At 41.3% G+C, this 22,186-nt stretch overlaps 1 protein-coding gene across 4 annotated transcripts in view; it reads left to right on the top strand.

Moving 5' to 3' along the window:
* Window positions 1-22,186, top strand: part of Vps13c (vacuolar protein sorting 13 homolog C) — a 158,229-nt gene that overhangs the window by 87,284 nt on the left and 48,759 nt on the right. For all 4 annotated transcript variants that reach the window (XM_052713287.1, XM_052713296.1, XM_052713302.1 and 1 more), the window contains 12 exons: window positions 976-1,138; window positions 3,016-3,129; window positions 4,356-4,459; window positions 4,830-4,997; window positions 9,616-9,920; window positions 10,971-11,118; window positions 13,139-13,289; window positions 15,175-15,284; window positions 16,768-16,937; window positions 18,557-18,804; window positions 19,861-20,090; window positions 21,289-21,381. In XM_052713287.1, coding sequence (XP_052569247.1) covers window positions 976-1,138; window positions 3,016-3,129; window positions 4,356-4,459; window positions 4,830-4,997; window positions 9,616-9,920; window positions 10,971-11,118; window positions 13,139-13,289; window positions 15,175-15,284; window positions 16,768-16,937; window positions 18,557-18,804; window positions 19,861-20,090; window positions 21,289-21,381 — 2,004 coding nt within the window. The remainder of the gene's footprint in view (window positions 1-975; window positions 1,139-3,015; window positions 3,130-4,355; window positions 4,460-4,829; window positions 4,998-9,615; window positions 9,921-10,970; window positions 11,119-13,138; window positions 13,290-15,174; window positions 15,285-16,767; window positions 16,938-18,556; window positions 18,805-19,860; window positions 20,091-21,288; window positions 21,382-22,186) is intronic.

Below are 22,186 nucleotides of genomic sequence, written 5' to 3' on the forward strand. Positions count from 1 at the left end.
TACTTGGCCTGATGTTGATGGCAGCATTGAACATTTGAATTCTGTGTTGGCTTTAGGTCTAGAATAAAGAAAGGCTAGAACATGGCCTAGTATAGACACACACAGTCCATTGGAGCATATGTAGTCAGTGTAGGAATGCTTCCATCTCTTTATTTAAGACAAGTCAAGCTTGGCTGGGGTTAGAGTTAATGTCTGCACTGGGAGTGGGCAGAGCATTGGTTTGTTGTCTGGTAAGGACTGACAGTATAATAGTAATAAAAAGGATTAAAATGAAATTAGTAATTCATTCTTAATTATTTAGAAAGGGTCCTCAGTTGAGCCATTCTTGTGTTAGTTATATACATTGAAACACTACTCAGTGGTGTGATTGTGACCTCAATAACATGACCATCCCCTAGTGGTGTGACCGACCCCACAGTGATGGTGTGACCATCCCCACAGTGATGGTGTGACCGTCCCCACAGTGATGGTGTGACCGTCCCCACAGTGATGGTGTGACCGTCCCCACAGTGATGGTGTGACCGTCCCCACAGTGATGGTGTGACCGTCCACACAGTGATGGTGTGACCGTCCCCACAGTGATGGTGTGACCGTCCACACAGTGATGGTGTGACCGTCCCCACAGTGATGGTGTGACGGACCCCACAGTGATGGTGTGACGGACCCCACAGTGATGGTGTGACCGTCCCCACAGTGATGGTGTGACCGTCCACACAGTGATGGTGTGACCGTCCCCACAGTGATGGTGTGACGGACCCCACAGTGATGGTGTGACCGTCCCCACAGTGATGGTGTGACCGTCCCCACAGTGATGGTGTGACCGTCCCCACAGTGATGGTGTGACCGTCCCCACAGTGATAGTGTGACTGTCCCCACAGTGATGGTGTGATGGACCCCATAGTGATGGTGTGACCGTCCCCACAGTGATGGTGTGACTATCCCTGAAACCCTCCTCTCTGATGTTCATTGCCTTAGGTTTCGTTTTCATCTTTGGACTTGGTGCTTCATTTGGAAGCTTTACTTTCCCTTATGAATTTTTTGTCATCTGCTGTGCCGTCCTCCGACCCTTCCTCCTCTCAGAAGGAATCTGAGCTGAAGCCACTTGTGGGGGAATCCAAAAGTCTTGCCATCAAAGCCGGTATCAGTCTTTCCACTACGCTCTCATAGAATAACTCGTGTATATGAAGCCAGGATAAATGTTAACACCTCCATGTTCACTGAGTCTAACAGCTCAGAGTGGTTTCTGAAGAAAGCGGGTTCTGCTCTTACAGGAGAACGTGGCAGTTTATTGAAGAATTTGAAATAAGTGTTAATAGTAATCGTGTACTTCCAGTGGTTTCACTCTCTGGCTCTTACATAAAATAGAATTTGTAGGTTCTTTACGTTGACACCTCTTTGCAGTCTTCTGTCCAGTAAAAGTGAGAAGATAGGAAGTTAAAAGATGGCGACAGTCACGCGTAGCCACAGAGGCCCACTTCAGTCAGTGCTGCCGTGCACAGCCGTTGTGAGTTCCTTTTGGGCACTGAAGGAGGGAGGATCTCACAGAAGGGACAGATTCACCCTGACCTTTCATTTCATCCCTGTTTCAGTCACACATAGAACTTGGTCTGTGTTCACCAGGTGCATGACTTATAGTCTGAAATATTGGGCATAAAATACCAAGTGAAAAAAGAACATGTGCCTGATTTTTAATTAAAATGTTTACTTATTTTTTTAAGATGATATAATAAGTTTCTGATTATTCCCAGCTTGAATTATATCTGTTTTACTGACAACTTAAGTATAAAATTTTTAGTACTATTCGATCCAAGGATCTGAACTTTTAAAACCATAGGACGATAATGTTGTTAGAAGCAGAATTTCCTCTTCTTTGTTGTTTTGATGGTGTCTTGCTGTGTAGCCCAGGCTGGGCTTGAACTCTTGATCTTCCTGCCTCAGCCTCCTAAGTGGGAGAGCTTTCTAAATATGGCCACCACACCCAACTTCCTTGTTACAATGTGCTTAACACATTAATATCTTTAAGAGAGAGTGTTCTTAGAAATATCATCTCATTTTAACATATGCGTATACCATTCATAGCACAGTGGAGTGAATGGGGGCCAGTGTTCAGGCAACCTTAATCCATCCGAACTGTTCTCTGGTTTTGCTGCACAACTTGACTTTATGGTTTGTTTATCCTGCACCAAATGTCATGTTAGGGTTAAAAACTGAGAGCCCCAAGCTTTTTGTGTATAGGAAAGTTCTGTTTCCTGCGTGGAAGACGGAGTTGTCAGGACTGCACAAAAAAATTAAACCCATTCAGTTGTGATTCTTTTTTATTTGTTTGGTTGTTTTGAGGTAACATCTCGCTATACGTAGCCCAGGCTGGGCTTGAACTCGCTGTATAGCTCAGGTTGGCTTCAAACTCAGGCACTCCTTCCACCTTACCCTCTGGAGGGTAGGATTCGCTGCCACGCTTAGCCTGGCTGTATTCTTCCGTACACGTTTTGTGATTTTTTTTTTAACTTTGGCGTATTATGTGCTTTTCTTAGTGACTCTGTCATAGAATTACTTATGGACCCATAGCATATAATCTAGAGAAACTGGGCTGGATCTTCAGTTAAAGAACATGTAAAGGACATAGTAAATAATAGGAATTTCATTGACTGCTCATTACTGTTTCAATTTTCATGAATTATTCTTTGATCTAGTATGTCATGTGACTAGTTAAAAACTTTGTACTAATCAAATTCTAGAATCTAATTTAGAGGGTTTCTTTTCCTAGAGGAAAAAATAAAACTGCAGGAACATGTCTGCCTAGTGAGTAGCACTATTTAGGTGTTGTGGTTGCCTTTATCCATAACTGAAGGCCAACATGCTAGATTTTATATGAGTGGCAAAATCCATATTTATATTGTCTTGATAGAGATGTTAAGGGTTCCATTTGCACATTATATGATCTTTTTATTAGTAAACTTAACACGGTGTTTTACCATCTTCGTACATCATTGACCACTGATTTCCACTGCTTTTCAGTGCCCAGCACTTCTGAAGGTGATGTGTTTGATTTGAAGGTCACAGCTGAATTAAATGCCTTTAACATCTTCGTTTGTGATCAGAAGAGTAACATAGCAGATATTAAAATACATGGTAAGTAATTATTCTTCCATAGTAGTTTGGAAAGTTTAGTAAGATTTGTTTATATTGAAGAATATATGCAAGCTTTGAACAAATGTACTTGGAGGCAATAGAGGTAAACTTGTTATGATTCATTGCTGACTTGAGATAGTCCTCACACATTTAAAAAAATGTAGAATACATCTGAGGCTTACGGTTTTATGTGATTGCATTTTCAGAATAAGAGAACTTCAAACAGGTAAATATCATAGTAACTCTCAAGTGTAAAAGTAAAAGTCATTTTCCTTGTTTCCCTTGTATCTTGAACATACATAACATAGCAAAATATATTTGTGAAAGGCAGGGTTTTTTTTCCCCCTGTATAGCAGCCCTGGCTGTCCTGGAACTCACTCTGTAGACCAGGCTGGCCTTGAACTTACAGAGATCTGCCTGCCTCTGCCTCCGATTGCTGAGATTAAAGGCGTGCGCCACCACTGCCCAGCTTGTGAAAGACGTTTTAAACATTTCTTGTCAACAACTTGAGTCGAGACTTCAGCCTCAGGTTATACAGTAGGTTCTAGGAAGCCTACAGTGGCTCAGACCTTGAAGCTGACCACTGGCCAATGTGGAACAAATTAACTTTCTCTACCTTCCTTTCCCCTGTAAGTGGAGACACGGTTGTTATGAGGGTGACATTTATACATTTATATGTGTGTGGACAGTTCTAGAAGGTTGGAAAATCAGCAACATTCGGTCAACACGCCTGTAGCTGTCAGCAGTCTCCCATGAGTAGCAGTGGTTTTCAAACCCTTATGCCTTTGATATCGTGAGCATGACAAACTTTTTAAAATTTAGAAGATTATAGATACAAATTATTGTAGAAATAATTCCTAGCCATAAGATGACACTTATTACAGTTTTAATAACATATATTTGTGAAGTGCATTGGAAAATACTGTCCCCACAAGTGAGTGGCTCTGATCTCACCAATGCATAGGATATTGTTTTCAGAGAAATGACATTACTTTATTTAAAACTTAGTGGCTTTTATATTTTAAATTTTCTTGAATTTTATGGACAAGGTATATGCTGATTTAAAAGGGGTACAACCATTTTTTTTAAGGTATCTCATACATGGGAAGTAGTTGTGTTCACGTGTCTGGTAGTAATTTTCATTTACCCTGTATCTCAGTAGTATGTTGATGCATTTAAGCTTGCTCACAAAAAGGAAATATCTATAAATGGCATGTCTCCTATAGGAATGGATGCCTCTATTTCTGTGAAGCCAAAGGAGACTGATGTGTTTGCCAGACTTGAGAATATCATTGTTATGAATGTCGATTCACTGTCCATTCACAAGAAGGTAATTACAAAGCCGATTTCCTGTTGGAGTGTGTTGTTTGGGGACCAGATGCCGCCGTTTATTTGTCCGCTGTTCGCGTGGTGTCTGTCTGTCTGATGTGTTGGGCATGCTAGGGCTGGAACTGAAAAAGGAAGGTTGGTTTCAGGTCGTAAAGCCCACTGTGGAACGATTTGAAGAAGTTACTTCTGCCAAGTTTAGGATGGGTAGGCATTTATTAATGAAGTGACGTTTGTAGGGAAGGGAAACGCTGACAGATGTTAAAGGTTGAGTTCCCGGGTTGTTTTTCAGCTGTCAGGCCCCTGAGTCCGGAGGGTCCAGGGACCAGGGTTCTGTAGCTCCGCTGTCATAACCGTTTGTCTTGTAATGTCAGGCTGTCTCTATTTTGGGAGATGAAGTCTTCAGGTTCCAGATGACTCTGTACCCAGATGCCACAGAAGGCGAGGCCTATGGTGACATGTCTAAAGTGGACGGCAAACTTAGTCTCAAAGTTGGCTGTATTCAGATTGTTTATGTTCATAAATTCTTCATGTCTCTTTTGGTAAGTTTATTTTTATTCGCATTTATTTCTCACGGAGGTCTAAATATTGTGGCCATGTACCTGAGTCTAGACAGTTAAAATTTTCACTAATATGGTATGTTTGTTAGCCTTCCATCACTGTGACAAGATACCTGAGCCTATAGCTTTAAAAAGACGTATTTGGACTCTGAGATGAATAGGTCTATGATTGCTCGGCTCTCTTGTTTTGGGACTTATGATGAGGGAGACCATCCTGATGGAGGGTGTATGCTGGGACAGGGCTGTTGACTTCATGGCTGTTGGGGAACAGAGAGGAGCGATGGGGCCCAGGTCCCAGTGTCCCCGTAAAGAGCATCCCCCAGTGGCTGCACTTACTTCTATCAGGCCCCACTGTAGCTAGAGTTTTCCTGCCTGGCCCACAGTCAAGACAAATCTCTCTCACCTGCCAGTCCCACAGCCGCTCAGACCCGACCAAGTAAACACAGAGACTTATATTGGTTACAAACTGTATGGCCGTGGCAGGCTTCTTGCTAACTGTTCTTACAGCTTAAATTAATCCATTTCCATTAATCTATACCTTGCCACATGGTTCGTGGCTTACCGGCATCTTAACATGCTGTTTCTCATCATTGGGGCTGGCAGTGTCTCTCTGACTCAGCCTTCCACTTCCCAGAATTCTCCTCCTTGTCCCGCCTATACTTCCTGCCTAGCCAATGGCCAATCAGTGATTTATTTATTGACAAATCAGCAACACATTTGCCATACAGACCATCCCACAGCACTTCCCCCCTTTTTTTTTTCAAAAAGGAAGGTTTTAACCTTAACAAAGTAAAATTACATATAATTTGGGAATTTGGGCGTAGCTTCTCTTACTACTTCCTGCTGGAGGGGGGCGCTGTATCTTATGGGGATACAAAGAAAATTTTAGGATTATGGAATAGTCCGTGAGGCTGTATCATCTGAGCCAGTTGTCTTGAAACCGTTCTGGATGTTGGATCATCTGGGCCATGATGTCATCGGAGACCTTTCAGGGGGTCTTGGCTGGTCAAACTTGATGTATCTTAATCTGGAACAAATCCATAGCCTCTGACTTTCTGTGGGAACAAAAGAGACTCTTTTCCAAAGCAACATATCCTTATATCCAACTTTTGAAGTCAAGGTATCTTTAAAGTATACATATTGGGGCTGGAGAGATGGCTCAGCCGTTAAAGGCTAGGCTCACAACCAAAAATATAAAGTATACATATTGGTTTAACTCAGCTTCCTTTACAATCAAATATCTCTCTGCAGTTAAGAATCCCAAAGACAACACAATCCAGATTCTCTGTGTAATATTCATCTTTACATGGCTTATTTTTTATATTAATTTTACTGTCTCTTTAAAGACTTTATTTTTTAAAACTATGTATTTGTTTCTATAACTGTGTATATCACCTTTTTTGTCTCTTTCAAGCCTACGTATATTTTACACACGTTGTAAACTATTACATCTGAATCTGTCTTATTGTGAATCTATTGTTTTAAACTGCAGCAGCTGTGACTGCTGGCTCCGCCCACCTCAGCTTCCCAACATGGCTACGTTTTCCACCAGCTCTGGGAGCTATCGTGGGTCTATGCTTTTATCCAAGCAGCGTGTAGCCCAGAAACCTCTTTTTTTGTTTTATACTAGCAAAGTCTAAATCCACCATGCAGCTTAATGTTCCACTTGCAGAGGCCTCATTCCCGCCATACTGCAGGTCGAGCACGCATGCTAGGAACCCACCAGTAGCTCAAACCGGCAGCTGCCGCTCATTTGAGAGAGACAATTAGTTTTTAGCTCTGTTTTAGAATCTTTTTTCTCAGTTTTTAGGTGGAAACTCTTGCCACCACGTTGGACGCCATTTGTAGCTATAACCAACGGTCTTATTAAATAAGAAACACAGAGCCGATTCAGAGAAGAAAGCCAAGAGATCAGAGCTAAGAGCCTCACCCTTCCTGATTCAACGATCCTCTTCAGCCAAGAGAGCTCTCCGAAAAGGGACCTACTTCCTGTGTGTATGTCTTTATATAGTCTAGCTGTTCTGCCTTCTCATTGGTTGTAAACCCAAACACGTGACTGCCTCATCACTGCCTATGTACCTCCCTCCAAGTCCTCTATGGTATTGAGATTAAAGGCGTGCGCCACTGCTGCCACGCACTTGCTATGGCTCTAATAGCTCTGACCCCCAGGCAACTTTATTTATTAACATACAATTAAAATCACATTTCAGTACAAGTAAAATGCCACCACATTTCCCCTTTTCTATTTTAATAAAAAGGAAAAAAAAGAAAAAGGTTATAACTAACAAAAGAAAAACTATATACAAAAGTACAATAACTATATACAATATATACAATGAATATCTAAACAATGTCTAGTCCAATTGTATTTGACAAATTCAGAGAAAATTATTTCATTATCTATCCTATTTTCTTAAGTCCAAAATGTATCTAATTCACTTTCTATCCTAATTAATCTTCAACTATAACTAACTAACTTTCAACTATAACTAACTAATCTTCAACTCCCTCAGAGACCCAAGAAGGAAATGTGGTGGCATTTTACTTGTACTGAAATGTGATTTTAATTGTATGTTAATAAATAAAGTTGCCTGGGGGTCAGAGCTATTAGAGCCATAGCAAGTGCGTGGCGGCGGTGGCGCACGCCTTTAAGGACCTGGAGGGCGGTACATACAGGCAGTGACGAGGCAGTCACGTGTTTGGGTTTACAACCAATGAGAAGGCAGAACAGCTAGACTATATAAAGACATACACACAGGAAGTAGGTCCCTTTTCGGAGAGCTCTCTTGGCTGAAGAGGATCGTTGAATCAGGAAGGGTGAGGCTCTTAGCTCTGACCTCTTGGCTTTCTTCTCTGAATCGGCTCTGTGTTTCTTATTTAATAAGACGGTTGGTTACATCTACACCCCACTCTAAAAGTCATGGTGCATCAGTAGTGTCACAGCCTCGTAGCCCAATCTTCAGCACAGGATCTGTGGGGAACATTGAAGACTGGGACTATAATAAGGGATGTATAATAAATACCCAAATGCTGAACAGAATGTTCTAATTAAGTAAATATTTTAAATGATGGTAAACTGTGGGAGTCTGTGTGAGTCCAGCTCTGACCTGCTCCCACTTTTCAAAGGGCTCTTGGGTGGAGGAGAGAGGAAATAGGAAATATTAGGGAGAAAGATAGAGATGATAACAAAGATGGAGACACAGGATAGCTTTGGGAGGGCCTGGGTCAATACCCGGCTGCCAAGAGGTTTATTCAAAAGGGCTTTTTATAATATGCCAAGGGGAGAGGCAAAAGACCTCCCCCTTGCAAGATCAAAGCACACCGTACAGCCAAGTGAGAGACCCTTCCAAACACCTGGTAAGCACACCTGTGGCCAAATCATCCCATTATGCAGCCCTGCTGGTTAAAGCAAGCTCAGATTCTCTGACTCTGAGTAAGGTCTCACTAGATAGGGCTACCACAGTAAATCAAATGGATTGTTTTTTTTTTAATTATTGTATGTGTGTGTGTACATGTGTATTGTGTGTTGGCATACATGCCACAGCATACCGTCTGCAGGTCAGAAGACAACGTTGTGGTTGGTTTTCTCCTACCATCATGGGTTCCAGGGCTGGAATTCAGCTTGCCAGGCTTGTGCTTTTACCAGTTGAGTCATGTTGCTGGCCCCCAAATGGAAGATTTAATCCTTGTTTTGAACATAAAAAACTGTCATTCTCAGCTGGGAGGTGGTGGCGCACGCCTTTAATCCCAGCACTTGGAAGGCAGAGGCAGGCAGATCTCTGTGAGTTCGAGGCCAGCCTGGTCTATAGAGTGAATTCCAGGACAGCAAAGGCTACACAGAGAAACTCTGTCTCAAAAAACCACAAAACAAAACAAAGCAAAAACTATCATTCTCCAGTATTTTTATAGTTACATTTTGGTATTTTATTTTTATTTATGTATGTATACATACATCCATATGTATTGTTTGCTTTTTAATACTTTTTTTTTTAATACATAGGATCCCATTTAGCCCAGACTGGCCTCAAGTTCACTGTGTAGCTCAGGATGACCTTGAATTTCTGATCCTCCTGCCTCTACCTCCTAAGTGCTAGGAATAAGGGTGTACACCACCACACCAAGCTATTATTTTTATGTATTTTATTGTTTGTATTATTTGATATTGTTATTTAAGGCTTTTCAGTATTAGTTGTTTGGTAGAATGCCCAAAGGTCATCATGTAGTTGAAGAACAAATATTGAAACTTAGAGTTTTGATTGTATTTGTGATGAACCAGGTCATGAAATTATTATTTTTACTATCTCTGGTACATTACAAAACCTTCATGAATAAGCTGTAAAGGCATTAGTTGCCAAGAATAAACTTTATTCCCACATCCCGAAAGCACAGAGTGGATCCTGCTGTGGGATAAAGTGCTGGCTGACATCCTTTTCACTTAAATTCCAGTTTAAGATGCCTGGTCCTTCTGAGGGAAATGGTTGCTTAAGTCAAAAATAACATTCCTCTCACACGCCCTCTTTATTGAGCTTTCATTCAGAGTAAATGCTTCTGCAGGGTTTTCTGTGGGGCACTGTGTCTACCTGCCATTCTCTCCTAACAGAGCTTCCTCAACAATTTCCAAACTGCCAAAGAAGCCTTGAGCACAGCCACAGTCCAGGCTGCTGAAAGAGCTGCGTCCAGCGTGAAGGACCTGGCCCAGAAGAGCTTCCGGCTTCTGATGGACATCGATTTGAAAGCGCCCGTCATTACTATCCCCCAGTCTTCTGCATCACCTAATGCCGTTATAGCGGATCTTGGCTTAATCAGGGTGGAGAACAAATTTAGCTTGGTTCCTGTGGAGCGCTTCTCTCTTCCCCCAGTGGCTGATAAGATGAGCATCCAGCTTACTCAGCTGAAGCTCTCCAGGTATGTGTGTGTCAGCCAGCTGTTTGTTGCCTTCTCTGCATTTTCATAAATTTATTTTCACCTACAGTAATCACTCTGCTGATTCACAATTCTCATTCTGTGTTTATTCCAATTAGGAAACGGACTCCTGCTTTCTGGCCGGTAGTTAATAGTAGTATGCTTTGTAGGGCCTGTGTTTTGTCTTAATAGTTTTATAATATGGTTATTTTTCCCCATTCTTTAAAAATGATTATAAAATTAAAATTTCCTAATGAGGAAGGGGCGGGACACATGCCTCTAGTCCCACCTACTCAGGATGTTGAGGTGGGAGAGTCATGAGCTCACAAGTTTGAGATGAGCTTACCCAACATAGTGAGACCTTATCTCTAGATAGAAAAAGAACTCTATATTTAGTAACATTTATTTATTTTTCTTAGTTATACATAGCTATTTATTTTTCTGTGTGATAGAGATGTCTTCCTGAATTGTAGTATGATTTAAGATGTTCACTCCTAAACCTTGTAACATTTAGGAGTTTTCGGTGAAGCATGCAAGAGTCCATAAATCAAAATATGAAAGCCTTGACTCTGGCGAACAGCAGTACTTACGTGGTTATGTAAACAGTTAGTGGTGGACAAACTAGAAATGGCTGTATATGTTCGTTAACTTGTAGATTTGATAGGTTTTTCGCCTGCGTTTGGAGAAATAATACTATGTTAAGGCTAAATACACAGTGACTTTCTTAATGGTTTGGTTTTGGAAAGGTCTGGCATTGGCTTACACAGCATTATACTAGTGCTCTATCAAACAGTCCTGGTGACAGTAGACATATTCACCAAATCTGATTCAAAGTTTATCTGAGTTTATTGCTTCAGATAGCTGTGCATATAAGCCTGATTTATTCTGGTGGGTTGATATATGAAAAGAAACATGTTCTAAAATAATCCTGATCACAGCTTTTAAATGTTCAGGAAAGTGTTATAAAAGCATACAAAATATGGCCATCCAAATTTTCTGATATAAATTAAAAAATATGTGGATATTTACAAGAAATCTTTGTTATTCTTTCAGAACTGTTTTACAGTCTGACTCACTTCAACATGACATTGAAATCTTAAAACCTGTGAACATGCTTTTGTCTGTTCAGCGGAATTTGTCAGCAGCGTGGTACACAGAGATTCCAGGCATGGAGATAAAAGGAAAACTTCAGCCTATGCAGGTGAGTATGTAAATTGTAGAAAGTGCTGGGTAGGCTTGTATTGCTCACAGTGCGGTTTCTGGTGTGTCTGAAAACCAACAATGAGGTCCTTGTCCCACACTGTTCTTTATTTCACTTTAGTTAGATACTTGGGAAAGCCAGGAGGAAGCCTCAGATGAAGCCTGTGGGGAATCTACTGGAAAAAAATATTTTTTAAATTAGAAAATTTGATTAAATTCTTTTTTGTTTTTTGTTTTTCAAGACAGGGTTTCTCTGTGTAGTTTTGGTGCCTGTCCTGGATCTCGCTCTGTAGACCAGGCTGGCCTCGAATTCACAGAGAACCGCCTGGCCCTGCTTCCTGAGTGCTGGGATTAAAGGCGTGTGCCACCACCCGGCTTAAATTCTTAATGTAGTAAAAAAATTGTCAGAGAATTCAAAGTGATGCTCAGATATCACATTCAAATAAAAGTTGTTTGTTTTTTTTTTAGTTTAGGGATGTTTTATTGATGTGTGATTTGCATGTATTGAGATATAACAGCTTGACTAGTATTGCACTGTATAGGGACCCTCTTTTATTTAGAAATAGTTATTTGAGTAGGCATGTGCATTTCTTTAGGAGGCAGCAGTATTTCCAGTGGCATAGTTTGGGTGTGTCCAGGTTCCTGAGGTCAGGGGTGCAACCAGGAAGGTTATCAGTGGATGACCCCAATAACGTGTTTCCTGGAGATCACTTCAAGCGTGGGGCCACACTCTCAGTATTGTCCTCCAGAGGTATGGAAGGGCCACCTAATAGGTGATGCAGTTTCTCAAGTTATCTGCTGCCCAGGCAGGCCTGATGGCTTGGGTGACATCACAAGAAGGAAGTTTTAAAGTTGATGTCCCACATGTTACCAGAGGACTGGCTTGGGATAAGCAAAAGGTCCTTGGCTATTGCCTGGCGCTTCGCGTTCCCCCATCATCAGATAGGCAGGAAGTCAGACAGTGCTTGAAGAAGATGCATGTATGTGTTTTGTGTGAAGTTAAATGCAAATGCTTCAAACAGCTCACGTGCAAGTGCTTCTACACGCTTTGAGGACTTGTGTGTGTGCCGGGGGAGGGCGGGCTGCCCAAGGAGAAGGATGAGAAGCTTCCAAGCAAAGCCCGAGTTAATGGATCGTAGTAGCCGGTGGCAGTCTCATTCAGTCTGGCTGCTTCATGTTGTGCAGCTCTCCACTGTAAAGAATAACATTATTCATGTCCTAAAGATAAAAAAAGACTTGCATTAAAGAAGCTGAGAAACTTGGCTCACACACAGCTTAAAGGCGTAGAGCCGATACAGATCTGTCTCAAGAGCCCTTTATTCTTTTTATCTCACAGGCCCTTTTGTAAAGGTAAAAAGGGAAATGCTGCTTTCCTGGTGTGTGTGATGGCTTAGGGAATACTTGGTAGTTGGATTAGTTATTATTGCTAAGCTAACCATGTGTTTTGTGTATGTCCAGTTGTGTCTGTGAGGAGAACAGAGCTATAGAGAAAGAGAACATCTCCGTTCTGGTAGAGACCAGACACTGAACACCTCCCTGTATTGAACTTGGAAGGAAGCAAATGGTAGCAAAGGAGCTAGTGCTGGATGAGATGAGAGAGGGGCAGAGTGGAGACTGGAGTGAAGCCTAGGAATAGGGTGGTGTGGTTCCAGGTCAGGCAGGAAGGGCATTGGGTTCCAAAGGGTCTGGCACTGGAGGCATGTGTCATCCTAGATAAGATGAAATACTTCTCTACTGTTGCTGTGGTCTCAGCACATGCATCCTCCCTCCCTCCCTCCCTCCCTCCCTCCCTCCCTCCCTCCCTCCCTCCCTCTCTCCCTCCCTCCCTCCCTCCCTCTCTCTCCCCCTCCCTCCCTCCCTCCCTCCCTCCCTCCCTCCCTCCCTCTCTCCCCCTCTCCCTCCCTCTCCCTCTCTTTCTTTCTCTCAAATAGATGAAATAGATAAATCATTCATTCCTGAAGCTATAAAGGCATAATATTCTATTTTTTCTTACATCATGTAAACAAACTATTGGTTTTCAGGTTGCTCTCAGTCAAGATGACTTGACAGTTTTAATGAAAATTTTGCTGGAAAACCTTGGGGAAGCTTCTTCACAGCCAAGCCCTACCCAGCCTGCACAAGAGGCTGCAAGAGTGAAGAGAGATACTCGGAGTGGGCCTGAGTACCTTAAAGGTAAAAGCTGATGAAGAGTTTTGTGTTGGTATTGAAACATTAACAGCATCATACAGTGTTCTGTTAGCTCTGCAGCACAGTGCTGTGAAAGGATTCAGCATTCTTAGTGATTACCCTGGAAGGTTTGCTGGAGTTGGGGCTCCTATGGAAGCTCCCTCGGGTGGGTGTATACATTGTCTGCGACAAGGGGAGAGTCACTTGCCTGCATAGTGAGTATTTTGCCCTTGGTTTGTGGAAGCTAAATTTGCTGAATTCACCAGGCACTGAGGTGGGCTAGGTTGAGAGAAAACGCTAAGCTGGCAGGTAGTGTAGTAAGATGCCATCATAATTCAGAAAGAAAAGAACCATGGTGTATTGACTGAATCATGAGGAAGGAAGGTATTCTCTTACAGTAGTAGCTTTATACCTGGCTTTGATGGAGGATGATGCTCTAAAATGTGTTAGGGAATTTCTAGGTTAGTAAAATTAAAGGTTTTAAGAGTACTGTGGCCCTTTAAATTCAGCCATTTGAAGGGGCACATGGGATATAATTTCAGTTATTTTTCTTTAATTTCTAATTATTTTTGAGGAACACTCTCACTTTGTAGGCCAGGCTGGCCTCGAACCTGTGATGGTTCTGCCGATTCAGTCTCTGGATGCTGGAGTTACAGGTGTGCCCCACTGTGCCCTGCTTGGCATTGCCTATTATTTAAAGTCATTGATGTGGATCGCAGGTGTTCTTACGAGACAGTCAATAGGTGATATTTCCAGAACTAAAGCAAGATAAAGGGCCCTTTCCTCCCATGAACCCCTCCATACTGCTCCATGTGCTTCACTGGTGAGGCTGCCATTGGTAATTCCTGTTATGATACCAACATTACGGCTGTAGTTAGGCTGGGCATGTTTTGGGATCCTAGGAGTATGTAAAAGAGGTTTCTGGTTTAGATGGTTGAGACACCAGGGTCATCCTTCAAGTTTGGGTTTGTATTGGGTATAGACAAATGTGAGATAAGTAGACTGTTGTTGATAGGACACTGTGGAGATGAACCAACGTTGGAGATGAATGGTCTCGTCGGGTTTAGCTGTGATCAGATTTGTGTTTCTGGTTCTCACTTTATGGTTAATGTGACACCTGGGAACGTTTATATGTTCATATGCAAACTGCAAATACAATGAAAGATTGGAACAGAAATTGTTTTCTGAAAACATTGAGTAAAAGCTCCAGTATTTTCCAGCCTGGCAAAGCCTTGCTTTTCTAGTAATTTTCCTAAAGAAGGACCCCGAGTCTCCAAAAGGGTTGTAGACTTGCTTTATTAAAGCATTGAACCAGGATCTGTTCTGCATATCCTGTCTGTCTAAAGCCGGGAAGGAAATTGAAATTACTTCAGGAGTCCCTTCACGCCAGTATTCCAAGGCTTCCTCGTCACAGTGCACTCCAGGTCTGCTAGTGAGCAAGTCTTCTCTTCTAGATCATTAAAGACTGTGGGAAGAGTTCTTGGCCCGCAGAAGATCTTGGCCAGCTACCCAGTCTAGGCAGTGCTTGACTTCACTGTACATTCAGTTTCATAGTGTCTTGAGGACGACCAAAGCAGTTAGAAAAAACGTGCTGTGGTGATTACAAGCTGCAGTAACTGGCCTCACTTTGAAGGGACGTTTCAAAAAGTTGTCTTGATATTATTTGTAAGATCATTTTTTTCTGTAGTCTGCCTCTGCCATTTTGCCCTTTATTAACTATGTGGTGACCAGCCATTGCCATTTTTATTAATTGTCTGGTGAGTTATTTAAATATGATAGAAAGTATGATACAAATTTAGAATAATAACCTACCATCCCAGCTTTAAAATGTTTAAAATAATGTACCTACCCAAGAGATGTGTGATTTTCTTATTCCTGTTTGAACCATCAGAACAAGAGTTGACTGACCCAAAGCCCCCTGTGGATCAGACTGTCACCCTTCAGTTTGCCTTCCACTTCGACTCCCTGTCCATCATCCTTTATAACAACGACAGCCACCAGGTAACCAGTATATTTTTTGTTGCCAGAGATAAATCCTTTGCTCTTGAGAGTTTTTGTATGTTGGCATTTTTTGTTTTAACTATTAATAAAATTCAGTGCATCTACAAAGCACTATTTGGCCTGAAAAAATGTGCATGGTTCTGTATGCTCAGCCTGGTTTCTATTCTTACCAGTCCAAGGAAAGGTTGTTCAGGGTTTCTCTCTTTCTAGTAACATAGCACCAAAATACATTTTATCCATCACTAATAGAGGAGTTTTCCATATGACTGACTGGCCATAGTTTAATTTTATGTATCAGTAGTCATCACTATTTAGGAAGAATAATACTGTCTTTGGAGCCCTACATGATTATGTCTCAGTCAGTAATAGATAAGCTTGTATATAATAAGTCAAAAGTGCTTCAGAAAGCCGTTTTGTACTGTATAGTATCTTGTAATAAATAGTTTTATTTTATAAATTAGTTATGTCATATGTTAATGCCTATAACATGTCATATAATACCCACAGTCTATATCTATTATAGAGTTTATATCTGTGTTCATATGCATTTCACATGCTATTTGCACTTCATATTTTCTGGAAGTTATACAATATTCATACATTTCTCCAGTTGAGCTTTATGATAACATCTGTCGTTTGTGCAGTGAACTGCCTAAAGTTCTAGTGTTTGGTGCTCATTCACATCTCAGCAAATGCCTTTACTGAAAGTGCAAGTTCCACATATTCTTCATTTCACTTAAGGACAGTCGTCTGCTGATCTCCAGCCTGAGAATGCTGCTGCTGTCTTCGGCTTCCTTCTTTAACCTTTCTCTTGTAGACACTGCATACTGCCACCTTCCTTTTGGTGCATATCCTTATTTGTCTTATACTTTTCCCCCTGTCGTTTCTCACTGCTTTATTTGAGACTCTTCTGAGTTCACACTTGTAGTGCAGTGGCTTCCTTTATCTCTACTAAGCAGTGGTACAGTTTGTGTCCTTAGTAATTCTCATGGAGCCACTTGGAGCTTTTTATTTTGCTTAGAAACATTCACTGTTACAGTGCATGAGCCCTGGGTTATCTAAAAACCACCACTCTAGACATCTGCATCAGGGATTGATTGGAAATGTGTGTGTGTTAAAGCATCAGCTGTGTAACAGGTCCTTTCTGTCAATAGTTACACAAGTGTGTGATTATGTCTGTGTTTATAAGTTAAAAGCACTCTCTTTGCCAGTAACACGACCATTCTCACCTCCCTGCAGTCACTGTACTGTCTGAAATTAGTGAACTTGTTGAGTACTGGCCAGTGTGCCAAGGGTTCACACAGGCACCTGAGTGTGCTCATGTCCTCACCGGTGTTCATAGTACTCAGTTCCGTTTATGTGACTTGGCACTTAGAAACGTTGTGAGTTGGTTTGCATTTAGGCTTTGAATTAAGTAATGTGCCTAAATGTATTTATAATATTTAAAGATCACGTATTCCTTTGCTTGGAAAATGTACTACAGGAGTCCAGACTTTCATTTCATAACGACAGTTTCCGTCTTGGTGAGCTCAGACTGCACCTGATGGCCTCTGCAGGGAAGATGTTCAAGGATGGGTCTATGAATGTCAGCCTTAAACTGAAGACGTGCACTCTGGATGATCTCCGAGAAGGCATTGAGAGAGCAACATCCAGGTTTGTCAGATCAGGGTTCCTGGTGCAGGGCTTCAGGTGGATGTCAGCCGCCATTGCGAGGTATGGATCCTAGGGAGAGTCTATCCTGTGGTCAGATTTTCAGAATTGAGTTGTGAGAAGGTGTAATGGTGCCCTCTGATCCCGCTGCTTCAAACTTTAAATGAAAGGGGAACTGATTAGTAAAACCAAGTGCCATCTTAACCATGACAACTAGAGGATTTAGGAGTTTTAATGGCTAAACCCACAGAGGATTGGAAATGTATTTTTCCAGATGATTGCCAGTAGGCAGAATTATTATTTTTCAGAATCCTTAAATTTGTGCATCCTTTTTTTTTCTTGCTTATTTTGTCTTTCAAAACAATTCTACAGAATTTCTTTCAGTTTTAGTAGGAATATACTCTGTAGCATTGTCACATTATCAACCCATTTTGAAAGATTAGCTTTGCCAGATGATGGTGGCACACACCTTTAATCCCAGCACTTGGGAGGCAGAGACGGGCAGATCTCTGTGAATTTGGGGCCAATCTGGTCTACAGAGTGAGTTCCAGGACAGCCAGGGCTATTACACAGAGAAACCCTGTCTTGAAAAAACAACAACAACAACAAAAAAAGATTAACTTGTATCAGTCTGGTATGAGATATGGAAGTATGTATGTAACCTAAATTGCTTAATTGTGTTTTTATTACATTCTCATGTAATGAGATGTGTCATATTTTGTACTTTTCTGTCTGTGAAAGACTATATTGATATTTAAACTTGGACAGCATTGTCTATTTACTGGATTCCGCTGAACCCTGTGGTTTTTTTTTTTTTTTTTTTTTTTTGGTTTTTCGAGACAGGGTTTCTCTGTGTAGCTTTGTGCCTTTCCTGGAACTCACTTGGTAGTCCAGGCTGGCCTCGAACTCACAGAGATCCGCCTGCCTCTGCCTCCCGAGTGCTGGGATTAAAGGCGTGCGCCACCACCGCCCGGCGCCTGTGGTTTTCAGAGAAGTGAACGAGCAAGGAAAGTGTGCTATCATGCAACCAACTTTTCTAGTTACAAATTTCATGGCCAAGGGAGCTGTTCACAGCTCTTTAGGCAATAGTGACAGATTGATTGATGAAATCATCATGTTTGGTAGCCTTAATCTCTTCATCACATGTGAGGGTGTATAGGAACTATCACTGTAGATACTGATGAACACTTGTTGTTTTGGGTTGCATTGAGCACTATGGGAATAAATTCTGTATGGCAATCAAATTATATAGATAACTTATTTCAGGGGGTTTTATTAAGTGGAATAAAAAGGCTGTGTTGCATTTTGAGGGACTGTGCTCATGCATTGCTAATTGCCCAAGGTCATTTCCAGCACTCACTGGTTTCTCTGGTATTGCATTATAATTACAGAATATCCCATAATTGCTTAATCACACGAATCTTTCTTTGGAGATTAGGCAGCCATGTCTTGGTTGCTAATTGGGTGATTATGTTCCAATTAACACCGTTGTATTTTCTATTCAGATTAGAAACTGAAGGGTAAAAGGAAGATGATTAAAATGCAAGGGAACATTTCCATCCCTTTGTTATCTTGGCAGGAGAAAGAGAAGTAAAATAGTGAATGGCATGTTTGTCTTTCAGGATGATTGACAGAAAGAATGACCAAGACAACAACAGTTCTATGATTGATGTAAGTTATAGACAAGATAAAAATGGAAGCGAGATCGATGCTGTTCTTGATAAGCTATACGTGTGTGCCAGTGTGGAGTTTCTGATGACCGTGGCCGATTTCTTCATCAAAGCTATGCCTCAGAGTCCAGAAAACATAGCAAAAGAAATACAGATTCCGTCAAGACAGACTGCTGTGGGGAGAGTCAAGATGGAGAAAGGTTAGGAGAACTTACCTGTCAGTCCTGCATGAAGATGTCTGTATTTTAAAAAAAGTTAGAAACAGAACCTGGGGACAGAGAATTTGAGGAAGCAAAGCTTGGCTTTTAGATTTAAGCACATTCTTTGTAAAACTCCAGGAAGCAATTGTTTTTAAATGAGTTACAATAGATGTGTTCTGTGATAGTGCGGAAACTGTTCTGGCTCCATTCAGGATTTTCTTCATTCCGAAACAGGGAGTTAACCAGTCAGTGATTACCTGTTTTATAGAAGGGAGCATTTATAGAAGACTTCCAGTGCATTGACAGGCAACAGACAAGCTAGAAGCGGGAGGTGGGGACAGGAGAGGACATGGCATGGCTGACCTAGAACTGCCTTTAGTTCCTTAAACTTTGAGGGAGACTGCAGAAGCCATTTCAACTTGGTAGTTGTTATACTCCAGCTTTATCAAGTAGATTGATGATTCTCTGTGTTAAATTTTAAATTTTTTTAAGGTCAGGTATTGTGTTTGATTTTGTTTTCTGTGATGTAAAACCTGGCAAAGTCACAAACTGAGTGTGCATTGGCAAGATTGGAATATTATTTTCCCATTTGCTGTGATGATTTGAATAGTGGTCATACGTGATAGTGGTCATGCCTGTAGATCATATGGCATGGAGAGTGGTCTTTTGGCTGAGACTGAAGTGAACTAGTGGCAGTGGTTAATCTGCTTCATTGGAGTCTTTTCCTCACAGCTCTCTCTGATTTCTGCTCCTGGCCCTGCAGCCTTACTTAACACATTGCATGTTTGCTTATATGTGCATATACCTGCATTCTGTCCCAAGGAACCTCCTGAACCATGACCTTTCTAAATGCTCCTGTAGTAATGACCGTCTTCGGCTAGATTTCTGATTGCATCATATATATATATATATATATATATATATATATATATATATATATATATAGAGAGAGAGAGAGAGAGAGAGAGAGAGAGAGAGAGAGAGAGACTCAGCAATGGATAGATGGCCTGTTGTGAAGATTTGCATTAAAATTTTCTTGCCCTGCTGTTTCTTCAGATGAGTCTGTGAGGCCAAATATGACCTTGAAGGCCATGCTCACAGACCCGGAAGTGGTGTTCGTGGCCAACCTGACCAGGGCCGACGCTCCCGCTCTGACGGCCTCATTCCAGTGTAATGTCTCCCTGTCAACCTCCAAACTTGAGCAGATGATGGAAGCTTCTGTGAGAGATCTGAAAGTGCTCGCCTGCCCGTTCTTGAGAGAAAGGAGAGGGAAGAGTGTCACCACGGTGAGGAAGACTATGGACACTGCTGGTGAAGCCAGGGGGAGAGTGGAATCCTAGACTCTGCTAGGGAGAACTTGCTGCACATCACAGATTGGGCTTGACGGTTCGGGCCTTGAGGTTGGACAGTATTAGGAGGCTTAGTCATGCCCACTGGTGGCAGAAGTAGGGGTGCCTCCAGATCACCTCTTTTTGTTGTTGCATTTCTAGTGGATAGATTTTGAATTTGATCAGGACCCAGTGGTTTCTTTTTCTTTTTTTTCCCCCAGCTTTCTATTTGTTTTCATTCACCAATGAGTGAATGAAAAAATAAACTTGGTATGAAAAAAATTTAATTGGAGTCATGTGACTAAAAGAGAGGGTTGCATTCTGTTGTTAAAAGTTAATTTAAATTATGCTTTTCATTATTATTGAAATTTGTGCTTTTTTGCTAATTACCTTACTTATGCCAGTGATTTTTAGTGCCATATCTATAACTTTGTGGAAAGAGAATCTTACATTGCTTGACTCACTTGCAGCCTTGTTTTGAATCTGAAGAGTTTTTGAGCTCTGTTATAAGCACAGAGAAGTGAAGCACAAGTCTTTGTAATTGATCATGAATTATTCTTCGACATGCCATCTTTTACATGTCACAGAAAACTGAGGGCAGTCATTTCATTGAAGACAGGTTCTAATTAAAAACCACCATAATTGTGCCATTGTCATGGCCTCACTTATTAAGAGGCAAAGCTACTTTATATCTTTAATGACATATATAGGATTCCAGGCTTCATAGTTCAGTCATCAAGTCTGAAAACTTGAGATCTGTCCACAGAAGGACCGTCTGTGGTATTCACTAATTAGTCTTCATGAAACCTCATGTCCTCAGTGCACCCTAGGCATTAGCTCATGTTTATAGTTACCTTAAAGGTGCATTTTATTCAAGGCATCATCAGGAAGGTATTTCAGCAAGAGGGGAATACTTTGGGATAGTAAACCTGCATCCCCATTCCTTCTTTTTTTGGATTTGGAGTGAGGGCCCCTTTCAGAACTACTTAGAGTCCTTGAGCTGTGCCAACTTTTTTCTGCTGTAGAAGAGAGTCAGTAAGAGCATCAGCTAGTGTTCCTTTGCTTGTAGTAAAGCTGGGCTAGTTCTTACAAGTGTGTGGTGGTACATAATGAATCCCTTACTGGGGAAATGTGACTTTCATTTTTCTGTTTCTAGGTGTTACAACCCTGCTCTTTATTTATGGAAAAGTGCACGTGGGCTTCAGGAAAACAAAACATAAATATCATGGTTAAAGAGTTTGTAATTAAGGTTGGTGCCTTTCATACATATTCTTTGACTGAAGGTTCGTTTTTACTTTTATGCAGTATTGTATATTTTCAGAGACCAGTAATGATTGAATCAAGACTTAAATTGATTTCATCTGCAGTATTGTGTAAATGACAGTGTATTTTTCTGACTTTAACTGGATAGTCTTAAATTGTGTTTTGCTAACTAATGAATTTACCAGTTTAAATACATGGAATACTAAGTGGAACAAAACCTCTTTGAGTTTATATGTATTTTCTCTAAGACACTAGGTTAACTGCTGGGATAATATTTAATATCTGTATATATTGTTTATTTATTCAATAAGCCATTTTATTTTTTATTTTTGAAGCAGGGTCTTACTTTGTAGCCCCAGCTGGCCTTTAATTCTCTGAGATCCCCCTGACTCTGCCACCCAAATAGATTAGATTAAAGGTGTGTGCCATCACACTGTGCCAGACACTTTTTTCTCTTACTGTTTGTAAACATGTCCTGTGTCAGGCATTGGGTAGTCACAGTTCTTTCCTGCAAGAGAGTTAATGCCACACATAAAAGAGAGAAGGAAAACAGTGATTATAGCCTTTGGGGCAGGCAGCACACACAAGGTGCTGTTGGGAGAAAAGCAACGGCCAGACCAGTGCGTAAGCAAAGCTCCCCGCAAGCAGGGCTTCCTGAACTGAGTCTTTAGAAGTTGGATGATTGGTGAAGAGGAGGAAAAGGCTATCCCTATAGAACTGGCAGTATGCACAAAGTATGAAGAATTTGAACTTAAGAACTTAGAGGGTGGGCCACTGTGGCTGGACAGATG

The sequence above is a fragment of the Peromyscus californicus genome, unplaced genomic scaffold (assembly GCF_007827085.1).
Source record: "Peromyscus californicus insignis strain IS unplaced genomic scaffold, ASM782708v3 Scaffold_11__1_contigs__length_118956290, whole genome shotgun sequence".
NCBI lineage: Eukaryota > Metazoa > Chordata > Mammalia > Rodentia > Cricetidae > Peromyscus > Peromyscus californicus.